The 20,064-nt window shown below is 44.5% G+C and overlaps 1 protein-coding gene across 2 annotated transcripts in view; it reads left to right on the top strand.

Annotated features, from left to right (window-relative positions):
• LOC132208744 (ral guanine nucleotide dissociation stimulator-like 1) overlaps window positions 1–11,928 on the top strand; it is a 62,688-nt gene extending 50,760 nt beyond the window's left edge. For both annotated transcript variants that reach the window (XM_059644121.1, XM_059644120.1), the window contains 3 exons: window positions 6,495–6,609; window positions 8,073–8,187; window positions 11,656–11,928. In XM_059644121.1, coding sequence (XP_059500104.1) covers window positions 6,495–6,609; window positions 8,073–8,185 — 228 coding nt within the window. In that variant the 3' untranslated portion in view covers window positions 8,186–8,187; window positions 11,656–11,928. The remainder of the gene's footprint in view (window positions 1–6,494; window positions 6,610–8,072; window positions 8,188–11,655) is intronic.
• The last annotated feature ends 8,136 nt before the right edge of the window (window positions 11,929–20,064 follow it).

Here is a 20,064-nt window from a genome sequence, read left to right as displayed (position 1 = left end):
TGCGCCATACTACCTGAAGAAGTTACCCTCCTCCCTCCAGACCAACCTCAGGGAATCTCTCTCCCATTGCAACTCTCTTGTAATCTCTTCGGCCTTGAAACTGCTCGACCATGTCCTGAAGCAAACCAGGTACCACAGCCACATCACCTTCCTCAGCACCTGCCTACGGAACCAGATCATCCCCAAGGGACTACAGTCCACATTTCAGCCTTCCCAATTTGGCCCCAACCGTGACCACCTCTACACCCAGAACATTCAGACCCTTCAGAAGCGGTTCTCCCTGCGAGTCCTGAAACAGACACTCGCAGCCATGCGCCGGCACCTCCACACACTGCAATCCAGCCTGCCTCAGCTCAGAGCCTCCCTCTCCCAGACCTGCAAAGGACCCCTGCTGTTTTTCATCCTCCGCAGGATCCACAGACTGAACACCCAGTTCCACTCAGCTTTACTGGACACCAAAAATCGTAAGTACAACAAGCTCACGGGCCCCTGCCTCCCACAAGAGGATTCCTGCGCCTCCCAAATCCTGACTCTGTCCCTGCCCCTCCCCCACCATGCACCCGCCGCCATTGACCATGAGGACACGGCCGGAGACCCCACCGATGACGTCACATCCGCCTCCGCCGGCCACAGAACTTCCGGAACCGCTGCTGCAGTCACCACCTCCACGTCCAGGTACTACAGCCCACACACCACCCTCACCTCAGCTGCTGCCGCCCACCCCGATCCTCCCACCGCCGACGGAACCCCGCCCACGGCCGACGCCGACGGAACCCCGCCCACGGCCGACGCCGACGGAACCCCGCCCACGGCCGACGACCTCATCGCTCCGCCCACAACCTCCACAGCCTGCAACCCCAGAGGAGACAGCCACACTGAGCCCTGCCGAATCTTCACCATCCCCCCAGACCTCCCACTGACTGAGGACGAACGGTCAGTCCTTAGCAAGGGGCTCACCTTTGTCCCCCTACAACCACACATCAACGAATACCAGTCACGGTCGGACATAGAGCAGTTTTTCCGCCGTCTTCGCCTCCATGCCTACTTCTTCAACCGGGAAGCCAACCCTCCTTCCACTGACCCCCTTCACCCGCTTCCAACACAAGTCCTCCTCCTGGACACCACCCCCAGGCCTCCTACCCTCCCTCGACCTCTTCATCTCCAACTGCCGTCGAGACATCAACCGCCTCAACCTCTCCACCCCTCTCACCCACTCCAACCTCTCCCCCGCAGAACGGGCAGCCCTCCGCTCCCTCCGCAACCTCACCATCAAACCCGCAGACAAGGGTGGCGCAGTGGTAGTATGGCGCACTGACCTCTACATCGCCGAGGCCAGACGCCAACTCTCCGACACCACCTCCTACCGCCTCCTCGTTCATGACCCCACACCCGAGCACCAAACCATCATCTCCAACACCATTCACGACCTCATCACCTCAGGGGACCTCCCACCCACAGCCTCCAACCTCATTGTTCCCCAACCCCGCACGGCCCGTTTCTATCTCCTTCCCAAAATCCACAAACCTGCCTGCCCTGGTCGACCCATTGTCTCAGACTGCTCCTGCCCCACCGAACTCATCTCCACCTATCTGGACTCCATTTTCTCCCCTTTGGTCCAGGAACTCCCCACCTACGTCCGTGACACCACCCACGCCCTCCACCTCCTCCAGGACTTCCAATTCCCTGGCCCCCAACACCTCATATTCACCATGGACGTCCAGTCCCTGTACACCTGCATTCCGCATGGAGATGGCCTCAAGGCCCTCCGCTTCTTCCTGTCCCGCAGGCCCGACCAGTCCCCCTCCACCGACACTCTCATCCGCCTAGCTGAACTCGTCCTCACACTCAACAACTTCTCTTTTGACTCCTCCCACTTCCTACAGACTAAGGGGGTGGCCATGGGCACCCGCATGGGCCCCAGCTATGCCTGCCTCTTTGTAGGTTACTTGGAACAGTCCCTCTTCCGCACCTACACAGGCCCCAAACCCCACCTCTTCCTCCAGTACATTGATGACAGTATCGGCGCCGCCTCTTGCTCCCCAGAGGAGCTCAAACAGTTCATCCACTTCACCAACACCTTCCACCCCAACCTTCAGTTCACCTGGGCCATCTCCAGCACATCCCTCACCTTCCTGGACCTCTCAGTCTCCATCTCAGGCAACCAGTTTGTAACTGATGTCCATTTCAAGCCCACCGACTCCCACAGCTACCTAGAATACACCTCCTCCCACCCACCCTCCTGCAAAAATTTCATCCCCTATTCCCAATTCCTCCGCCTCCGCCGCATCTGCTCCCACGATAAGACATTCCACTCCCGCACATCCCAGATGTCCAAGTTCTTTAAGGACCGCAACTTTCCCCCCACGGTGATCGAGAACGCCCTTGACCGCGTCTCCCGCATTTCCCACGACACATCCCTCACACCCCGCCCCCGCCACAACCGCCCCAAGAGGATCCCCCTCGTTCTCACACACCACCCTACCAACCTCCGGATACAACGCATTATCCTCTGACACTTCCGCCATTTACAATCCGACCCCACCACCCAAGACATTTTTCCATCCCCTCCCCTGTCTGCTTTCCGGAGAGACCACTCTCTCCGTGACTCCCTTGTTCGCTCCACACTGCCCTCCAACCCCACCACACCCGGCACCTTCCCCTGCAACCGCAGGAAATGCTACACTTGTCCCCACACCTCCTCCCTCACCCCCATCCCAGGCCCCAAGATGACATTCCACATCAAGCAGAGGTTCACCTGCACATCTGCCAATGTGGTATACTGCATCCACTGTACCCGGTGCGGCTTCCTCTACATTGGGGAAACCAAGCGGAGGCTTGGGGACCGCTTTGCAGAACACCTCCGCTCAGTTCGCAACAAACAACTGCATCTCCCAGTCGCAAACCATTTCCACTCCCCCTCCCATTCTCTTGATGACATGTCCATCATGGGCCTCCTGCACTGCCACAATGATGCCACCCGAAGGTTGCAGGAACAGCAACTCATATTCCGCCTGGGAACCCTGCAGCCATATGGTATCAATGTGGACTTCACCAGTTTCAAAATCTCCCCTTCCCCTACTGCATCCCTAAACCAGCCCAGTTCATCCCCTCCCCCCACTGCACCACACAACCAGCCCAGCTCTTCCCCCCCACCCACTGCATCCCAAAACCAGTCCAACCTGTCTCTGCCTCCCTCACCGGTTCTTCCTCTCACCCATCCCTTCCTCCCACCCCAAGCCGCACCCCCCGCTACCTACTAACCTCATCCCACCTCCTTGACCTGTCCGTCTTCCCTGGACTGACCTATCCCCTCCCTACCTCCCCACCTACACTCTTTCCACCTATCTTCTTTACTCTCCATCTTCGGTCCGCCTCTCCCTCTCTCCCTATTTGTTCCAGTTCCCTCCCCCCATCCCCCTCTCTGATGAAGGGTCTAGGCCCGAAACGTCAGCTTTTGTGCTCCTGAGATGCTGCTTGGCCTGCTGTGTTCATCCAGCCTCACATTTTATTATCTTGAATATTTCTTTCCTGGCTTTGGTTCATGTGAAAATTAAAAGGCTGGTGCATGGAAGAAAGCACATCAAAAATGGGTTGGAGAAGAACATAGAACATTACAGCACAGTACAGGCCCTTCGGCCTTCGATGTTGTGCCGACCTGTCATACCAATCTGAAGCCAATCTAACCTACACTATTCCATGTACGTCCATATGCTTGTCCAATGACGACTTAAATGTACCTAAAGTTGGTGAATCTACTACCGTTGCAGGCAAAGCGTTCCAATAGCAAGAGTGCAATCCAAAACAGAATAATTGCCTACTGGCTAGTTCAGGGAAGCCGAAGGAATATTGGCCAAATTAGAAGGCACATAGATTGTTATGTTTGGTCATGCATTTTCCTTGACAGGATCAGTCGTACTCTGATTGTGCCTCCACAGAGGTCAGTGTGATGTGTGGAAATTGCTTCTAGTGTTTAAATATTGTTAACAAACAGCGCCTCTTTATTCTGGTGAAGAGAACATTTGTTAGCTTGTCAGTGAGTTGGAGATGGGGCAGAACCAGCCTAAGATCTGAGGCAGAATTTGGATAAGCAAATGGCAAACAGCTTGTTTAGATTGAACATCTATGAAACACAGAAAACAAAATTCTCAACCAAAATGATGAAAATGTCTCCTGATGAATGTGCAACAAATTGTTGCCAACTAATACAGTCATGAGAGGCCAACTAGAGAATCGTGGAATGTTATCACAAAGCAAAAAAAAGCTTGACTTATTGTGTCTGTGTTAAATCTCAGTAAGAAGTAGCTAAATTCGCCACCCACCTCCCCCACCACCACCACCACCATTGCCCTTTTTAGCCCTGCCCTGCAAATTTTGCTCCATGTAATTATTCAGTCGTCTTATGAATGTAATTTAATCTGCTTTAACCACCTATTCAGATATTGCGGTTTGGAAAAAGCAGGATTCTTTTTTGTTTTTGCTTTTTCTCCCCACCAATGACCTTAGATTTTGACCTTGGTACATAGTGTCAGAAGGACCAGTGAACAGTTTCCCTCATTTACTTTAGTTAGCCTGAGCAAATGACTGTTCTTCATGATTCTATGTTCTAATCCTCACCCAATTTTGAGTCTATACTGCCACTGCCCATTTCATTCCACAGGCTTCAATTTTGCTTGCACACTTGTGTGGCACTTCTTCGAACATAATTTAGAAAATCCAATTTATCACCAATGAATCACTAAAATTAGTGATTAATCATTTAAAGTCTGAGCATACAGAGTGGAAAAGGTATTGATTATTCAAAAAAGATCACTTTTGGGGATGTTAGTTAATGTAAAATAACAAGGTGTCGAGCTGGATGAACAGTGCAGGCAAAGCAGCATCAGAGGAGCAGGAAGGCTGACGTTTCAGGCCTAGACCCTTCTTTAGAAAGATAATGTAGTTCATCTAATCTCTAGTTGTGTAATATTTGACTCTACCACTTATAGAATTGTCGAGACGTACCGAACAAAATATCCCCCCAAACCTTTCCTATTTATGTACTTATTCAAATGTCTTTTAAACATTGTAATTGTGTCTGCATCTGCCACTTGCTCAGGAATTTAATTCCACTACATTTTTTGGATTTTTCAGATTTGCTATCCATTAATATATTTAATATGATCTTTGCTTTAGACTGGGTGGCAAAAGTAATTTTTTTAGCCATGAACTATAGCAAAATTAAAGTAGAATTAAGTGTGAGTTTACTCAACCAGAAAACATTGCAGTTCTCCAGAAGAAACAGAAAATTTGCTGGTGCATTTCATCTTCCAGGTCATTGCTCAAATTTGAGCTGAGAAAAGCAATCTCCAAATATAACACAGAATTAAACAAAAGCAGACAATTGCCCAAAAAACTGGTCTTCTCAATATCCTGCCTATCAAATATTATTCCTGTACAGTCACATTATGATTGAATATTAAATATTTGCACTGTCTTCAAATCACAAATTGCTAAATGTTTCAAACTGTTAAAGCAATTTTATGAATAATTTATATGAATAAGCATAACATTAGGAAATGTCAGACTTCACAAACAACATTGAGCCATTTGCTGTAATGACAATAAATGTTAAAAGCAGGCAAATTGTATGGGGGTAACAAAGTGGGAAGCTGGATGAACACAGCAGGCCAAGCAGCAGAGCATCTCAGGAGCACACAGTCTGGCCTTTTAGGCCTAGACCCTTTTCTGATGAAGGGTCTAGGCCTGAAACATCAGCTTTTGTGCTCCAAAGATGCTTCTTGACCTGCTGTGTTCATCCAGCTCCACACTTTGTTATCTTGGATTCTCCAGCATCTGCAGTTCCCATTATCTCTGATACAATTTTAACCTCATTGTGAAACCGCTTCCAGGGATACCTAACCTGAAGAAGTTACCCTCCTCTCTCCGGAACAACCTCAGTGGATCTCTCTCCCACTGCAACTCTCTTGTAATCTCTTCAGCCTTGAAACAAAGCTTTTCTGTTGAAGGGTCTGTGTCCGAAACATCAGCTTTTGTGCTCCTGAGATGCTGCTTGGCCTGCTGTGTTCATCCAGCTCCACATTTTGTTATCTCGGACTCTCCAGCATCTGCAGTTCCCATTATGTCAAATGGTATGGGGGTTTTGGGTGGGAGGGGATGGAAGTGGATTATTTAAATTATGAATTTCGTCATTAGTTACTTGTTTCAAACTGTGTGTATAAGTAAACTTGATCACTGGGCTCTGTTTCCATTCAAATTCCAACCTTTACTGTTCACAGTAACTGTGTTATGGAGCATCGAATGCAGATTTTACAATAACTGTCCTACCAGATATTATTTCATTAATGTAACTTTTACAGCTTTCAGTGTAATGTCCCAATTAGTTTTCTGGGTGAAAGCAGCTATATTTATAAGCCCTTTGGAAATTGAGGCATTATATATTTCATTTGGTGTGTGTGTCTAATGCATTAATGAAAAGTGAATGTTGTTTTAATTAGGTGACTAATCAAGATCGTGTATCTGAAGTTCTCAACAAAGCCATCACCGCGCTCAAATTTGAACCCGAGCGTCCTCAGCAATTTGCTCTAGCACAGATCATTGAATCAAATAAAGGTGAGCAGTGGAAATTGCTTCAATTTAAGTTAAATCTATTTCTGAACAGCATAACCACTGCAAGGGAATTGATATTTTCTTTTGATTTCACCAAAAAGCTGCTGATATCTAAATTTGTATCATCGAACATATCCAAGCATGTTCAGCAGGATTCAAGTCTGAGGAATGTAAAGCCAATAAACAACTAATATCTACACCTAATAAAAGCAAATTATTTCATCAGATTGCCCTAAAGCCAAATCAGAACAAAGAACCACAAATGCTGGAAATCAGAAACTGCTGGAAAAGCACAGCAGCAGTAGCAGCACTTGTAGAGAGAAGTCAGGGTTAGTGTTTGGAGTCCAGTAGCCCTTTTGTAAAACTACCTAAAGCCATATTGAGTGAAGGATGTACATCAGGATTTGGGTGTGGCATTAAATCCTGAATTATTCGCATTGTTAGCACATTGTTCTGCTTTGTTCATTCTTATTTTAACTGGTTATTCCAAAATAAATGTTTCCTGTTGCTGAAATTAATCTGTTCTTCCCCTCTTTTTGGCCTGTGGCTGAGAGACCAGAAACATGGATGGGGTCACTGCTGTCAAGTTGCTAATCTGTCGCAACCCTCCCCCAACCATTTCCTGGTGAAAAGTAGAAACGAGGTCTCATGGGTTTAATTCTGCTGTGGTTTAAAACTTGCCATCCAGGCTGTGTTCAGCAGAATGCATTATGAAAATGAAGTGTCCCAATGCCTTTGCAGCATGCTATCCCTGTCAGATTTCACAGAAAAGAAAAATCAGTTCCCTGGACGTAAGTCTCACTGACAAAGCCGGAATTTATTCTGCATCCATCATAGCCCTCAGAAAATGGCCATTCACTGGATCACTAACTCGTGTTTGATTTAGGTGCCCTCAGTGGTGTTAGTTTCAAGATTCCAACACAATGCTGAAGGAGCGGATAGCTTTTCTCAGTGTTTTCACGTTGAACACACTGCACCTTTTTGTGTTTGATGCTGGTATCAGCAGAAGTGACCTTGTAGCTGCTGGGTCATTCGTGAATCAGTTGGGGTTTTGCATTGTTCTGTAGTAAGGAAAATCTGACATCTTTACCTGGGCTACTGTATGCTGACTCTTCACAGCCTCATATCTGGCCCAGTAAAGCCACTGAATTGTACAAACTGTCGTGAAGAAGGCCTGTGCCATCGGACAGTGAGAGGTTTGAAATGGATTTTAGTCTTGACCAACAATGCTCATCCTGAGAATGGGTCTCAGATATAATGGTTTTCAGTTATTGAGTTTACCTAATTTGGTATAACTCCAAGACTTTCTCTTGTATTTTGTAATACATTCTGAATCCTTGCAGTACATTCGTTCTGTTCCTCCCAGTCATTGATATTTCCGTACCCAGGAAGCAGTTGGACCTGTGCACAATTAATATGATGAAAACACGTGTGAATAATAATGTGCTTTCCCTCTGCTTTTTCAGTGCTCATACTTCCGGCCGATGCCATCCTGTATTACGCAATGAACAAGAAAGTGAATCACGACTTCATCCTGAGATTCACTGAAAGAAGATCTTCATGTCTATGCAAGTTTTAGCTGTAAGAAATATAATGTTTCATGGGACTCTATTGGATCTAAAATCTCTGCTCAGTATCAAAAACCCTGCAATATATGAATAAATTACTTTGGCAGTGTTCTACTTTAAATTATTGGACAATTTGGAGAGAGTGACTTGACTTCAGACAATTGCTTAACATTAACTTTTGAGTCCAGTGCTTGTTTGTCCTTTTCAAACATCTTGCACATCAGCTATTTTTTCTGGAATGCTGGAGAATTGAACCCTGCCACCGGTCTTCTATGAACATCACAGTCATGTATCAATTGGTTGGATGAGAAAAAGAATCGTTTACGTGTCAATCTTGTTGACCAATTGTGATTGAATTTGCTTGGGTTCCTCAATGGTTGTTTGGTTAAAAAGCAAACCAGCCATTTGTTCAGCCAATGGCAGGATGATGAATACTTCAACTGAAGTGTTTGGTTTGGCCTTTAAACTCTTCAGCACTCCATTCCTGCCTTCAATATTTTTATTTCTCCAGTGGTTTAAACTAATTTGGAGAGAATGCCATTGACATGCCTTCAACAAAGGGTAACTACAAGAAATAATAGAGTTGTTTATTACTGCCAGTCATATTGCACTTGTTTGAGACCTTAACTGTTTTTACTTAATGTTCAATTTTACAACAATTTAACATAAAATTATTGTGCCATAGTGGGACATATGAGTGAGACTGTGTGAGTGAGAGTCAGAATAAGCGATGTGTGAGTGAGACTGTGAGTGTGTGTAAGAGTGAGACTGTGAAGTTAGAGTAAGACTGTATGTGTGAGTGAGACTGAATGACAGTCAGTGTGAGACTGTGGGAGTGATGCTGAGAGTTTGTGTGAGTGGGTGTGAGAGAGTGGGACTGTATGAAGTCAGAGTGAGACTGTGAGTGAGACCATATGTGTGAGTGAGACTGTGAGAGAGAGAGTCAGAGTTAGATTGAGAGAGAGAGACCAGGGATTTGTATGTGAATGAAACCGTGCATTTGTGAGAGTGAGACCATATGTATGACTGAGAACATGTGTGAGTGAGAGAGTCTGAGTGGGACTGTGTGTGAGTGGGTCTGTGGGTGAGTGAGTGAGTCTGTGTGTCAGTGAGTCAGAGTGAGACTGAGAGAGAGAGAGAGTAGGAATTTGTATGTGAATGAGACCATGCATTTGTGAGAGTGAAAACATGTGTGTGACTAAGAACATGTGTGTGAGTGAGAGAGTCTGAGTGGGCCCGTGTGTGAGTGAGTCAGAGTGAGACTGAGAGAGAAAGAGTAGGAATTTGTATGTGAATGAGACCGTGCATTTGTGAGAGTGAGGCCATGTGTGTGAATAAGAATGTGTGTGTGTGAGAGAGACTGAGAGAGACTGTGTGTGAGTGAGACTGTGTTAGTGAGACTGCGAGTGATCCGATGTGAGTGTGACTGTGAGTGAGAGTTTGAGTGACACAGTGAGATTAATTGAGAATGTACGATTGAGTGTGAGACTGACTATTAGTCAGACTGAATAAGATTGTGTGAGAATGTATGAGTGAGAGAGCATGTGTAATTGAGTGAGTTTGATCAAGACCATGTGTGATTGAGACTGTGAACTCAGAGTGAGATTGTGTATGAGTGAGGCTATGTGAATGTGAGAGGCAAGGTGTGTGAGAGTGAAATCGTGGGAAGTCAGAGTGATACTGTGTGTTTGAACTTCCAAGTAAGACCGTGTGAGGGTGAGACTATGTACGGGTGAGACTGCATGCGAGTGAGACAGCGTTATGAGTGAGACTGTGTGCAAGTGAGATTATGTACAGGTGAGATTGCGTGCGAGTGAGACTGTGCGCAGGTGAGACTCTGTGTGAGTGAGTCTCTGTGTGGGTGAGACTGTGCACTCAAATGAGACTGGCTGAGGTATCAGAGACAGCCTGTGTGAGTGAGACTGAGTTGGTGCGTGAGAGTCAAAATTGGGCATGTGTGTTATTGAGCCTGAGTTTGTGCGTGTGACACAATGTGAGTGTCTGTGTGGGAGGGAGTCAAACTACGTGTATGAGACTGTGTGAAGTGAGAATGAGACTGTATGTGTGAAAAAGTCAGAGTGAGACTGTGTATGCGTGTGACTGAAGCTGCAAAGTCAGCGTGATACTGTATGAGTGAGAGCGTGTGAGATTAGATTGGATTCCCTACAGTGTGGAAACAGGACCTTTGACCCCACAAGTCCACACTGCCCCTTGAAGCATCCCACCCAGACCCATCCCCCTACAACCCACACACCCCTGAACACTACGGGCAATTTAGCGTGGCCGATGCACCTCGCCTGCACATCTTTGGACTGTGGGAGGAAACCGGAGCACCCAGAGGAAACCCACGCAGACATGGGGAGAATGTACAAACTCCACACAGACACTCACCGGAGGTTGGAATCGAACCCGGGTCCCTGGCGCTGTGAGGCTGCAGTGCTAACCACTAAGACACCGTGCCACCCTTGAGATTGTGCTTGTGATACTGTGTGAGACTGAGTGTGAATAAGACTGTTTGAGAGTGTGAGGGAAGGGAGTCAGTCCATGTGTGTGAATGAGTCCATATTTGTGAGTGAAACTGAGTGTGAGTGAGGCTGCGTGAAGTGTGAGTCAGACCGACTGAGTGTGTGTGAGTGACTATAACAGGCTGAGTGAGACTATGTGTGTAAGTGTGAGACTGAATGAAACTGTCAGAGTGTAAGAGTGAGAGAGTGTGTGTATGAGAGGATATATCTGTAAAGTGCAAGCCATCTCAGGGGAAAAAAAAACTAACAAACTAACCATTTATCCAGACCATTAGGTGGGATGATGAGTACTTCAGCTGGCCTGTTTGGCTCGGCCTTTAAAGTCTCCAGCCAACCTTTTGTTTCCAGAGGCTTTAACTAATTCTGCATTAAAAACCCATTGATATGTTTTTAACTGACTGCAACTGCAAGAAATAACAGCATTGTTTATTATTGCCAGTGGTATTGCACTTGTTTGAGACTTTAATTAGTGCTCAGCTTTATAATGAATTTATTTTGAATGGTTATATTGTGAGATGCGCGCGCGTGTGTAAGAGAATGTATATTTGTAAAGTGCAAACCATTTTGGGGATAAAAGGTATTTAAAAGATGCACAGGGGACCAGATCACCTCAGACATGAATACTGAAATACACTTGTGTTCCTAGTTTATCTGCTTATGTTCCATTACTCAGACCTGTCATTGTTTCAAGTGGGTCTCATTGGTTAACAGCCTAATCTGACACTCATTCATTGACCTTTTTATCTTCATGCAATCACATCTCACGTGCAGAACAGTGTTGGTTATGTATATTCACTTTTCAAATGGATCCAAAACAAAAATCCATTCAAAGTAGCAAAATATCAGGAATTTTTAACAGTATTTGAGTCTCTGTCAAATTCACATTTGCACGATGTATAAATTAACACCAGGAACAACAAGCACTTTAACATTTCTGGCATTCCTTTCTTCCACAGGCAATGCTCGAGCCTCCTTCCCAATGTGAATCAATGAGCTCTGGTGAGGAAGGGCGTTAGAGAGCTCACCGCCCTGATTTTTGAGAGGTCGTATGTATTTTATTTCCTTCTCCTCCTGTAAATCGCTTGGTGCTCGACATAGGATTCACTAATTAGACATTTACACATAACCACTTTAAAATTAAAATGGTTCAACATCGAGGCTATGCCAACAATACCAGCCACAGATGGAAGAGAAAATCATCTGAGTTCTTTGTCTAAGTTTGTTTCTAAAAATAGTGTTCAATAAATGTTTTCAATGTTCTTACATTTGTTTTAAATTAAAAAACTTAAATTGCAATCTTTTGTTTCATTCTATTGAAGTAGAAGACAAATTCTGGGCTGAGGGAGTATACTTCATATCTAATTAGCGCTGCTTCACTAAATATAACCTCCTATCAGCAATTTGTGTTGAGAGCTCACCTCCACGAACCATGTATCAGGGGCAATTGACGGTCATAATCCTAGAGAGCAAGGCAGGTACCTTGGCACCACACAGGAAATCTCTATTTGTGGGGTGGGGGGGGGCAGCTGATGGAGAAACTGGTTGAACAAATAATGGCTCTGACAGGATTGGAAGAGTTTGTTTGCAATATGTGGGAAAGGTGCCTCCATTAAAAATGGCCTCTGATATCCGTCTACTCACTTGCATCACTGACCCCATGCCATTTGTAAAATGCAAGCTTTAGTGCAAAGGTCACATTGGCCTTGATGCACTTTCAAAGAATTTCTGTGCAAGACTGTTGAATAATGGTGTTTGCAGTGACTGTCACATCAGCGCTGTGGGGCAACTCGTGCTGGCACAAGCATTGGTGGGACAGATAAAAGAGTTAGCTCCAGGAATAGTGGGTGTACTGTTGTAGTTTTCCTCATCTTTGGATTCTGGGGAAGTATCTGGAAAACTGCCAATGTGACACCCCTATTCAAATAGAGAGGGAGGCAAAAGGCAGGTAACTTTAGGCCAAACATTTAATGTTGAAAAGGTGTTGGGATCAATCATTAAGGAAATAATAACAGTGCATTTGGAAAGCAATAATCTAATTAAACAGAGTCATCATGACTCCATGAAAGAGAAATCATGTCTGACTATTAGTTTTTTGAAGAATGCTGAACCAGAGCAGTTCGGGAGGAACCAGTACATGTGTTGTATTTGGACTTTGAGTATGTGTTCAACAAGGTGCCTCACAAAAGGTTCAGCCTTACGATAAAAACCATGGTGTTGGAGGTGGTAAGTTGACATGGACGGAGAATTGGCTAACAGCCAGGAAGCAGTGAGCAGGGATTAGAGGTTCTTTTCCAACTTGGTGACCAGTGGAGTTTCACAGGGATCAGTACTGGGACGGCAACTGTTTACAACAAATATAAATAACTTGGGTCAATAGAGTGTAAGCACCTGGGCCAAATTTGCAGAAAACATAAAAATAAGTAGAAAGGCGGGTTGTGAGAGAGATACAAACAGTTCACAATGAAATATTGCTATTTGAGTAGACGAAAAGCAAATGGATTATAATGTGGGAAAGTGCAAATTTGGTATATTTGGAAAGACGAATAAAGGAGTTGTTTTATTCAAATGAAAAAAAAAGCAGAAATCTGCAACAAAGTTAAGTGAGTTCCTTGTGCACAAAACACAGGAAGCTAGCACACAGATGCAGCAGGTAAACATGAAGACTAATCGAATATTGGCCCTTACTTTAAGGGGTTGGAATGTCAGACGAGGGAGGTGTGCTGGTGGGACACATTTGAACTATGTCAGCAGTTTTTCCTCCCTTATTTAAAGGATATCATTTTACTGGAGGCAGCACTAAGAACGGTCACTAGATGATCTCCAATGTGTTGGGATGACCTGATGAGCAAAGGCTAAACAGATTGGGACACGACTGTCTGGAATTTAAAAAAAAACGAGGATGTGATTTTGTTAGAACATAGAACATAGAACAGTACAGCACAGAACAGGCCCTTCAGCCCACAATGTTGTGCCGACCATTGATCCTCATGTATGCACCCTCAAATTTCTGTGACCATATGCATGTCCAGCAGTCTCTTAAAAGACCCCAATGACCTTGCTTCCACAACCGCTGCTGGCAACGCATTCCATGCTCTCACAACTCTCTGTGTAAAGAACCTGCCTCTGACATCCCCTCTCTACTTTCCTCTAACCAGCTTAAAACTATGACCCCTCGTTTTAGCCATTTCTGCCCTGGGAAATAGTCTCTGGCTATCAACTCTATCTATGCCTCTCATTATCTTATATACCTCAATTAGGTCCCCTCTCCTCCTCCTTTTCTCCAATGAAAAGAGACCGAGCTGAGTCAACCTCTCTTCATAAGATAAGCCCTCCAGTCCAGGCAGCATCCTGGTACACCTCCTCTGCACCCTCTCCAAAGCATCCACCTCTTTCCTATAATAGGGCGACCAGAACTGGACGCAGTATTCCAAGTGCGGTCTAACCAAAGTTTTATAGAGCTGCAACAAGATCTCACGACTCTTAAACTCAATCCCCCTGTTAATGAAAGCCAAAACACCATATGCTTTCTTAACAACCCTGTCCACTTGGGTGCCCATTTTAAGGGATCTATGTTTCTGCACACCAAGATCCCTCTGTTCCTCCACACTGCCAAGAATCCTATCCTTAATACTGTACTCAGCTTTCAAATTCGACCTTCCAAAATGCATCACCTCGCATTTATCCAGGTTGACCTCCATCTGCCACCTCTCAGCCCATCTCTGCATCCTGTCAATATCCCGCTGCAGCCTACAACAGCCCTCTATACTGTCAACGACACCTCCGACCTTTGTGTCATCTGCAAACTTGCTGACCCAGTTGAATTGTACAGGATTCTTAAGAGGCTTGACAGGGTGAATGTTGAAAGGATATTCCCTTCATGGGAGACTTTATGACCAGAGGGCGTAGTCCCCAAATATAAGGTGCCATGTTAGAACTGAATCTGAGAAGTAGCTTTATTGTCACATATACTCAAATGCCAAGTACTGGGCCATTTTAGGTCCAGAAGTACCCAGGTTAAGATTCTTAAGTACAAAGTCTTGGTCAGGAAGACAATTAGAAAAATAAAGAAAGAAAAGTTCCAGGATTATAGATCAGAGGAATAAGTGAGAACAGTAAATTTTAAAAAATCACCATGATAGATCATAGGAATAAATTTTAAAATATAAATGTAAAGTTCAGAATGTCAGTCGTTTTAACCCAGTTCGCGCTGGCACCGAGCCTCCAGTTTGAGTTTTGACACCTGACCATGCCAGGCTTCACTTTGAGCCTCTCGAGGCCGGGAGACTGCTCTGGAATCACATCAAGGCCAGAAGACCACGCTGAGGGCATGTCAGCCGACAGATCAGCTTGCCAGACCCACACTGAGGCCTGACATTCAGGACATTACTGAGAAGAAAGAAGCAAAAAAAGGAGGGAAGAAACAGAAAAGAAATGGACAGAGTGGACAGGTCCTACTCCTCAGCCTAAGACTGAGGTGAGGAGGACTTTGGTCTCTGGTACTCATGGAGTCATTGAGCTGGACAGCACTGAAACAGACCGTTTGGTCCAATTGTCCATGCCAACCAAATATCCTGAACTGATCCAGTCCGATTTGTCAACATTTGGCCCATATCCCTCTAAACCTCCCTATTTATATACCCATCCAGATTCCTTTTAACTGTCATTGTACCCACTTCCACCACTTCCTCTGGCAGCTTGTTCGATATATGCAACACCCTCTGCGTGAAAACATTACCCCTTAGGTCTTTTTCAAATCTTTTTCCTCTAACCCTAAACTTATGTGCTGTAGTTTTCAACTGCCCTCCCCTGGGAAAAAAGACCTTGGCTATTCACCCTCCCCATGTCTATCATGATTTTAAAAAAATCTCTCCCCTCAGTCTTTGACATTCCATGGAAAATAGCCCGAGCCCGTCCTCATAGCTCAAACCCTCCAAACCTGGCAATATCCTTGTAATGAATCCTCGTAATGACAGGAATATGAATTGTGTCAAGTTTCACATCTTTCCTATAGCAGAGAGACCAGAATTGGATGCAGTATTCCAAAAGTAGGCTAACCAATGTTCTGTACAGCTACAACATGACCTTGCAACTCCTCTGCTCAATGCACTGAGCAATAAAGGCAAGCACACCAAAAACCCTCTTCACTATCCTATCTACCTGCAACTGCACTTTCAAAGAACAATGCACCTGCACCCCAATGTCTCTTTGTTCTGCAACACTCCCCAGAATCTTACTGTTAAGTTTATAAGCCCTGCTGTAATTTGACTTTCCAAAATGCAGACCCTCACCTTTCTCTAAATTAAACTCCATTTGCCACTCCTTGGCCCACTGGCCCAGCTGATCAATGTCCTGTTGTACTCTCAGATAACCTTCTTCGCTGTCCACTACACCTCCAATTTCGGTGCCGTCCACATTTCTACTATCCATACTTCCTCTGTTCACATCCAAACCATTTACATAAATGACAGAAAGCAGTGGAGCCAGCATTCATCCTTGTAGCACACCACTGGTCACAGGCCTTCAGTCTGAAAAGGAACCTTCTATCACCCTCTGTCTCCTACTTTTGAGCCAATTTTGTGCCCAACTGGCTAGCTGTCCCCGTTTTCCATGTAATCAAACATTGCTTAGCAGTCTACCCATGCAGTACCTTGTTGAATGCCTGACAAGTTCATATAAACAACATCCACTGCTCCACCTTCAACAATCTTCTTCATTACTTCTTTAAAAAATACTCAAACAAGTTCGTGAGAGACAATTCCGCATGCACAAAGCCATGTTCACCATCTGTAGTCGGTGGTTGCCTTTCCAAATACCTGTAAATCCTGTGCCTCAGGATCCCTTCCAACAACTTATCCACCACTGGAGTCAGGCTCACTAGTCTATAGTTCCCTGGCTTTTTCTTACCACCTTTCTGAAATAATGGCACCGCGTTAGACAACCCCCAGTCTGCTGGCACCTTGCACATGGTTTTTAATGATACAAATACCTCAGCAAAGGGCCCAGTAATTTACCAGAGCTTCCCACAAAGCTCTGGGTTACACCTGATCAGGTCCCAGGGACTTATCCACCTTTATGTATTTTAAAACCTCCAGCACCTCCTCTGTAATATGGACTGTTTTCAGGACATCACTATTTATTTCCCCAGGTTCCCAAGCTTCCATGTCTTTCTCCAGGGGAAATACTGATGTGAAATATTCATTTAGTATCTCACCCATCTCCTGCGGTTTCACACACGGACGGCCTTTTTGATCTTTAAAGGGCTCTACTCTCTCCCTCATTACTGTTTTGCCCTTATTATTGTTATAGAATCTCTTTGGATGCTCCTTAACTGTACTTGCCAAAGCTATTTCATGTCCCTTTTATGCACGCTTGATTTCGCTCCTAAATATACACTTATTGTCCTTATGCTCGTCCAGGGATTCACTCAATCCCAGCTGTAACAACACAGCATATGCTTCGTTTTTCTTAACCAGACCCTCACTTTCTCTATTTTCAGCATTCCCGGCACCTACCAGCCCTGCCCTTCACATTACCGTCAACAAACTGTCTCTGGACTCTCCTTATCTCTTTTTGAAAGGAGTCCTGATTCCCAATCTTTACCTGCAAATAATCTCTCCTAGTCAGATTTTGAAAGTAATAATGTGGAAGAAACTGTGGATGCTCTAAATTGGAAACAAAAGCTGAAATTGCTGGAAAAGTCTGACATAATCTGTGGAGAGAAATCAGTGTTTGCGTTTCAGGTCGATTGACACTCCCTCAGAGCTTAGGAAGGGTCACTCGACCTGAAACATAGAACATAGAAAAGTACAGCACAGTGCAGGCCCTTCGGCCCACAATGTTGTGCCGTGGAGTAATCCTAATCCAAAAACAAAATAACCGAACCTGCCTTCCCCTCAATTCACTACTGTCCATGTGCATGTCCAGCAGTTGCTTAAATGTCACTAATGAGCATCTGATTTCTCTCAACAGATGCAGTAACACCTGCTGAGCTTTACCAGCAATTGCTGTTTTCGTAACTTTTGGAAGTTCCTGCCTAATACCATGAAAATTATTTTTTTTTTCAATTTAACTTTTTGATCAGTCTGTCCTTTTCCATAACTATTTTAAAACTGGTAGAATTACGATCACTTGCCCCAAAGTACTCCCTTTCTGTCACCTCAATCGTTTGCCTGCCTTATTCCTAACACGTCAAGTTTTGCTCCTTCTCTTGTACGTACATCCACAGACTGAATAAGAAAGTTTTCTTTCACACACTGAAAAAATTCCTTCCCATCCCACCTCTTAACACTATGCCAGGCCCAGTCTATGTTTGGAAAGTTAAAATCCCCAACCATTACAACCTTGTTATTCTCACAGACATCTGAGATCTCCTTACTTTTTCATCTCAATTTCCCATTGACTACTGGGGGTGCCTTTTGTACAATCCCAACAAGACGGTCATCCCTTTCTTATTTCATAGTTCAACGCAAATAATTTCCTTGGGCAAACTCCCAGGAATCCTCCCTAAGTACTCGCTAAGTACAGCCATAATGTTATCCCAAACAAAAATCACCACTCCCCCTCCTCTCTTTCCTCCCCTTAAGTCCCTCATATCATCCACAAACAAAGCTGTTTAATCCTGGTGTCAAATTTAAGTCCTTTAAGAAATTTCCAATAAGTGTTGATATTTAACCCCAATCCCGAGCTCTAATTTTGAGTAATAACCTATTTAATTATATTTTTCAAAATCTTACTGATGTTTTCTGAAGGCCCAAACACATTATTTGCATGAGGGAAGCAGCAGGGACCTGTGGGGCAATATTTTCACACAGAGGGTGGATCGCATGTGGAATGAACTGCCAGAGGAAGCGGCACATACATGTACAGTTGAATTCTGCTTATTACAAAGTTCAAAAGACATTTGGACAATTACCTAAAAGAGGAAAACTTTACAGGGATATAAAAGCAACTGGGATTAGTACAGTTTGGGAAACTTGGTCGGCACAGACAAGTTGGACAGAAGGGTCTATTTCTGTGCTGTATGACTCTGAGACTCTAATAAATGCTCATGTTTATATTACTACCCTTCATTATTGGAACTAATGGATATTCCTGCAATCCTTAAGTGGAAATATGAAATGCAAACTTGCTTTCAGTAATGTATGTTTCCCATGGCCTGATATAGATGTTTGCAAAAATCTGAGCTCAGACATCCCCACTGAAAGATTTAACTTGGCTGCAGTAACAAATCTGATGTGTCCTGTTCTGCAGGGAAACCAGCTAATTGCTTAAGTTGTGAAGGTGACCCATGGCAGCTGATATGGGGGATTTTCTCAATAATTCCAACATGGGTGTATTTGTATAATCTCCGCTGCATCACGTTTGGCAGTCATCAGCACAGTTTCAGAACACAAATGGCAGGTACATGAAGGCAAATTATGGTATTTATCAAATCAGATGATCGCAATATGTTTGATAAAGCTACCCACCCAGTTCCTGTTCATTACTGAATTCCCCAGCAAGGCTCCCTGTCCATACAACCTTAATATTTTCTGCAAAGTAGAAATTATTCTTCAAGGTTAGCAGTTGAATTCTGCTCTTTATAACTTCTGCACAATCAGCTCTGTTTAGAGCATTAGCTACCCCGTGGTGATGAAGCTTTGGTCACAAGGTCTTTATCAAAATGATGTTTGATGCTCATTGCTTACATCTTGTTCCCTTTTCTTAAAACAAAAGCTGCATGTTCATTTTTGCAGTGACTGAGCTCTGAGGTGGGTCAGCTGTTTTATTGGAAAATGCATCTGGGATCAAAGCAGGGTGAAGGATTGCATCCTGAAATGTTAGCTTTGTCTCTTCACAGATGTTGCTTGAATATTTCCAGCACTTTCTGTTTTCCCCAACTTCCCCACATTCTGATGTCCTGCATCTGTAGTAATTCGCTTAATTACATTTAGGTTGAGTTGGCCTGTGAAAGGCCTGAGTAATTTTTTTTTGCATATTACAAAAAAAAACTGTCCCAGCAATGTCAAACGGCTTGGAAAACATCAGCCTTTCAACCGCCGACCCTTAACTATTGAAACAGCCATTCCTCATCCCTGTTAAATTTCTGCTGGAATATGCGATTTGCAGCAAGCAGAATATTCAGTTCTTCATACAGGGTTGGTTTGGCCTCTATAGCGATTAGGTGTAGTGAATGAATGGAGAACTGAAAACCAAAAAATAATTTGGAAGAGGATCGCATTGTAGCAGCACATATTGTCCATTTCTGCAGAGGCAGCTGAAACAGTTGGAACAGCAAACAACATATTTTCTGAGAAAAGCTTGAAACATAAGTAAGATTCACTGCAGCTAAGGCAGGTTGCACATGGTTTGTATCTGTCCTGTCC

The sequence above is a fragment of the Stegostoma tigrinum genome, unplaced genomic scaffold (assembly GCF_030684315.1).
Source record: "Stegostoma tigrinum isolate sSteTig4 unplaced genomic scaffold, sSteTig4.hap1 scaffold_53, whole genome shotgun sequence".
NCBI classification, from domain to species: domain Eukaryota; kingdom Metazoa; phylum Chordata; class Chondrichthyes; order Orectolobiformes; family Stegostomatidae; genus Stegostoma; species Stegostoma tigrinum.
Note: the sequence above shows the minus strand (reverse complement) of the source record. Positions and strands in the feature narration are given on the sequence as shown.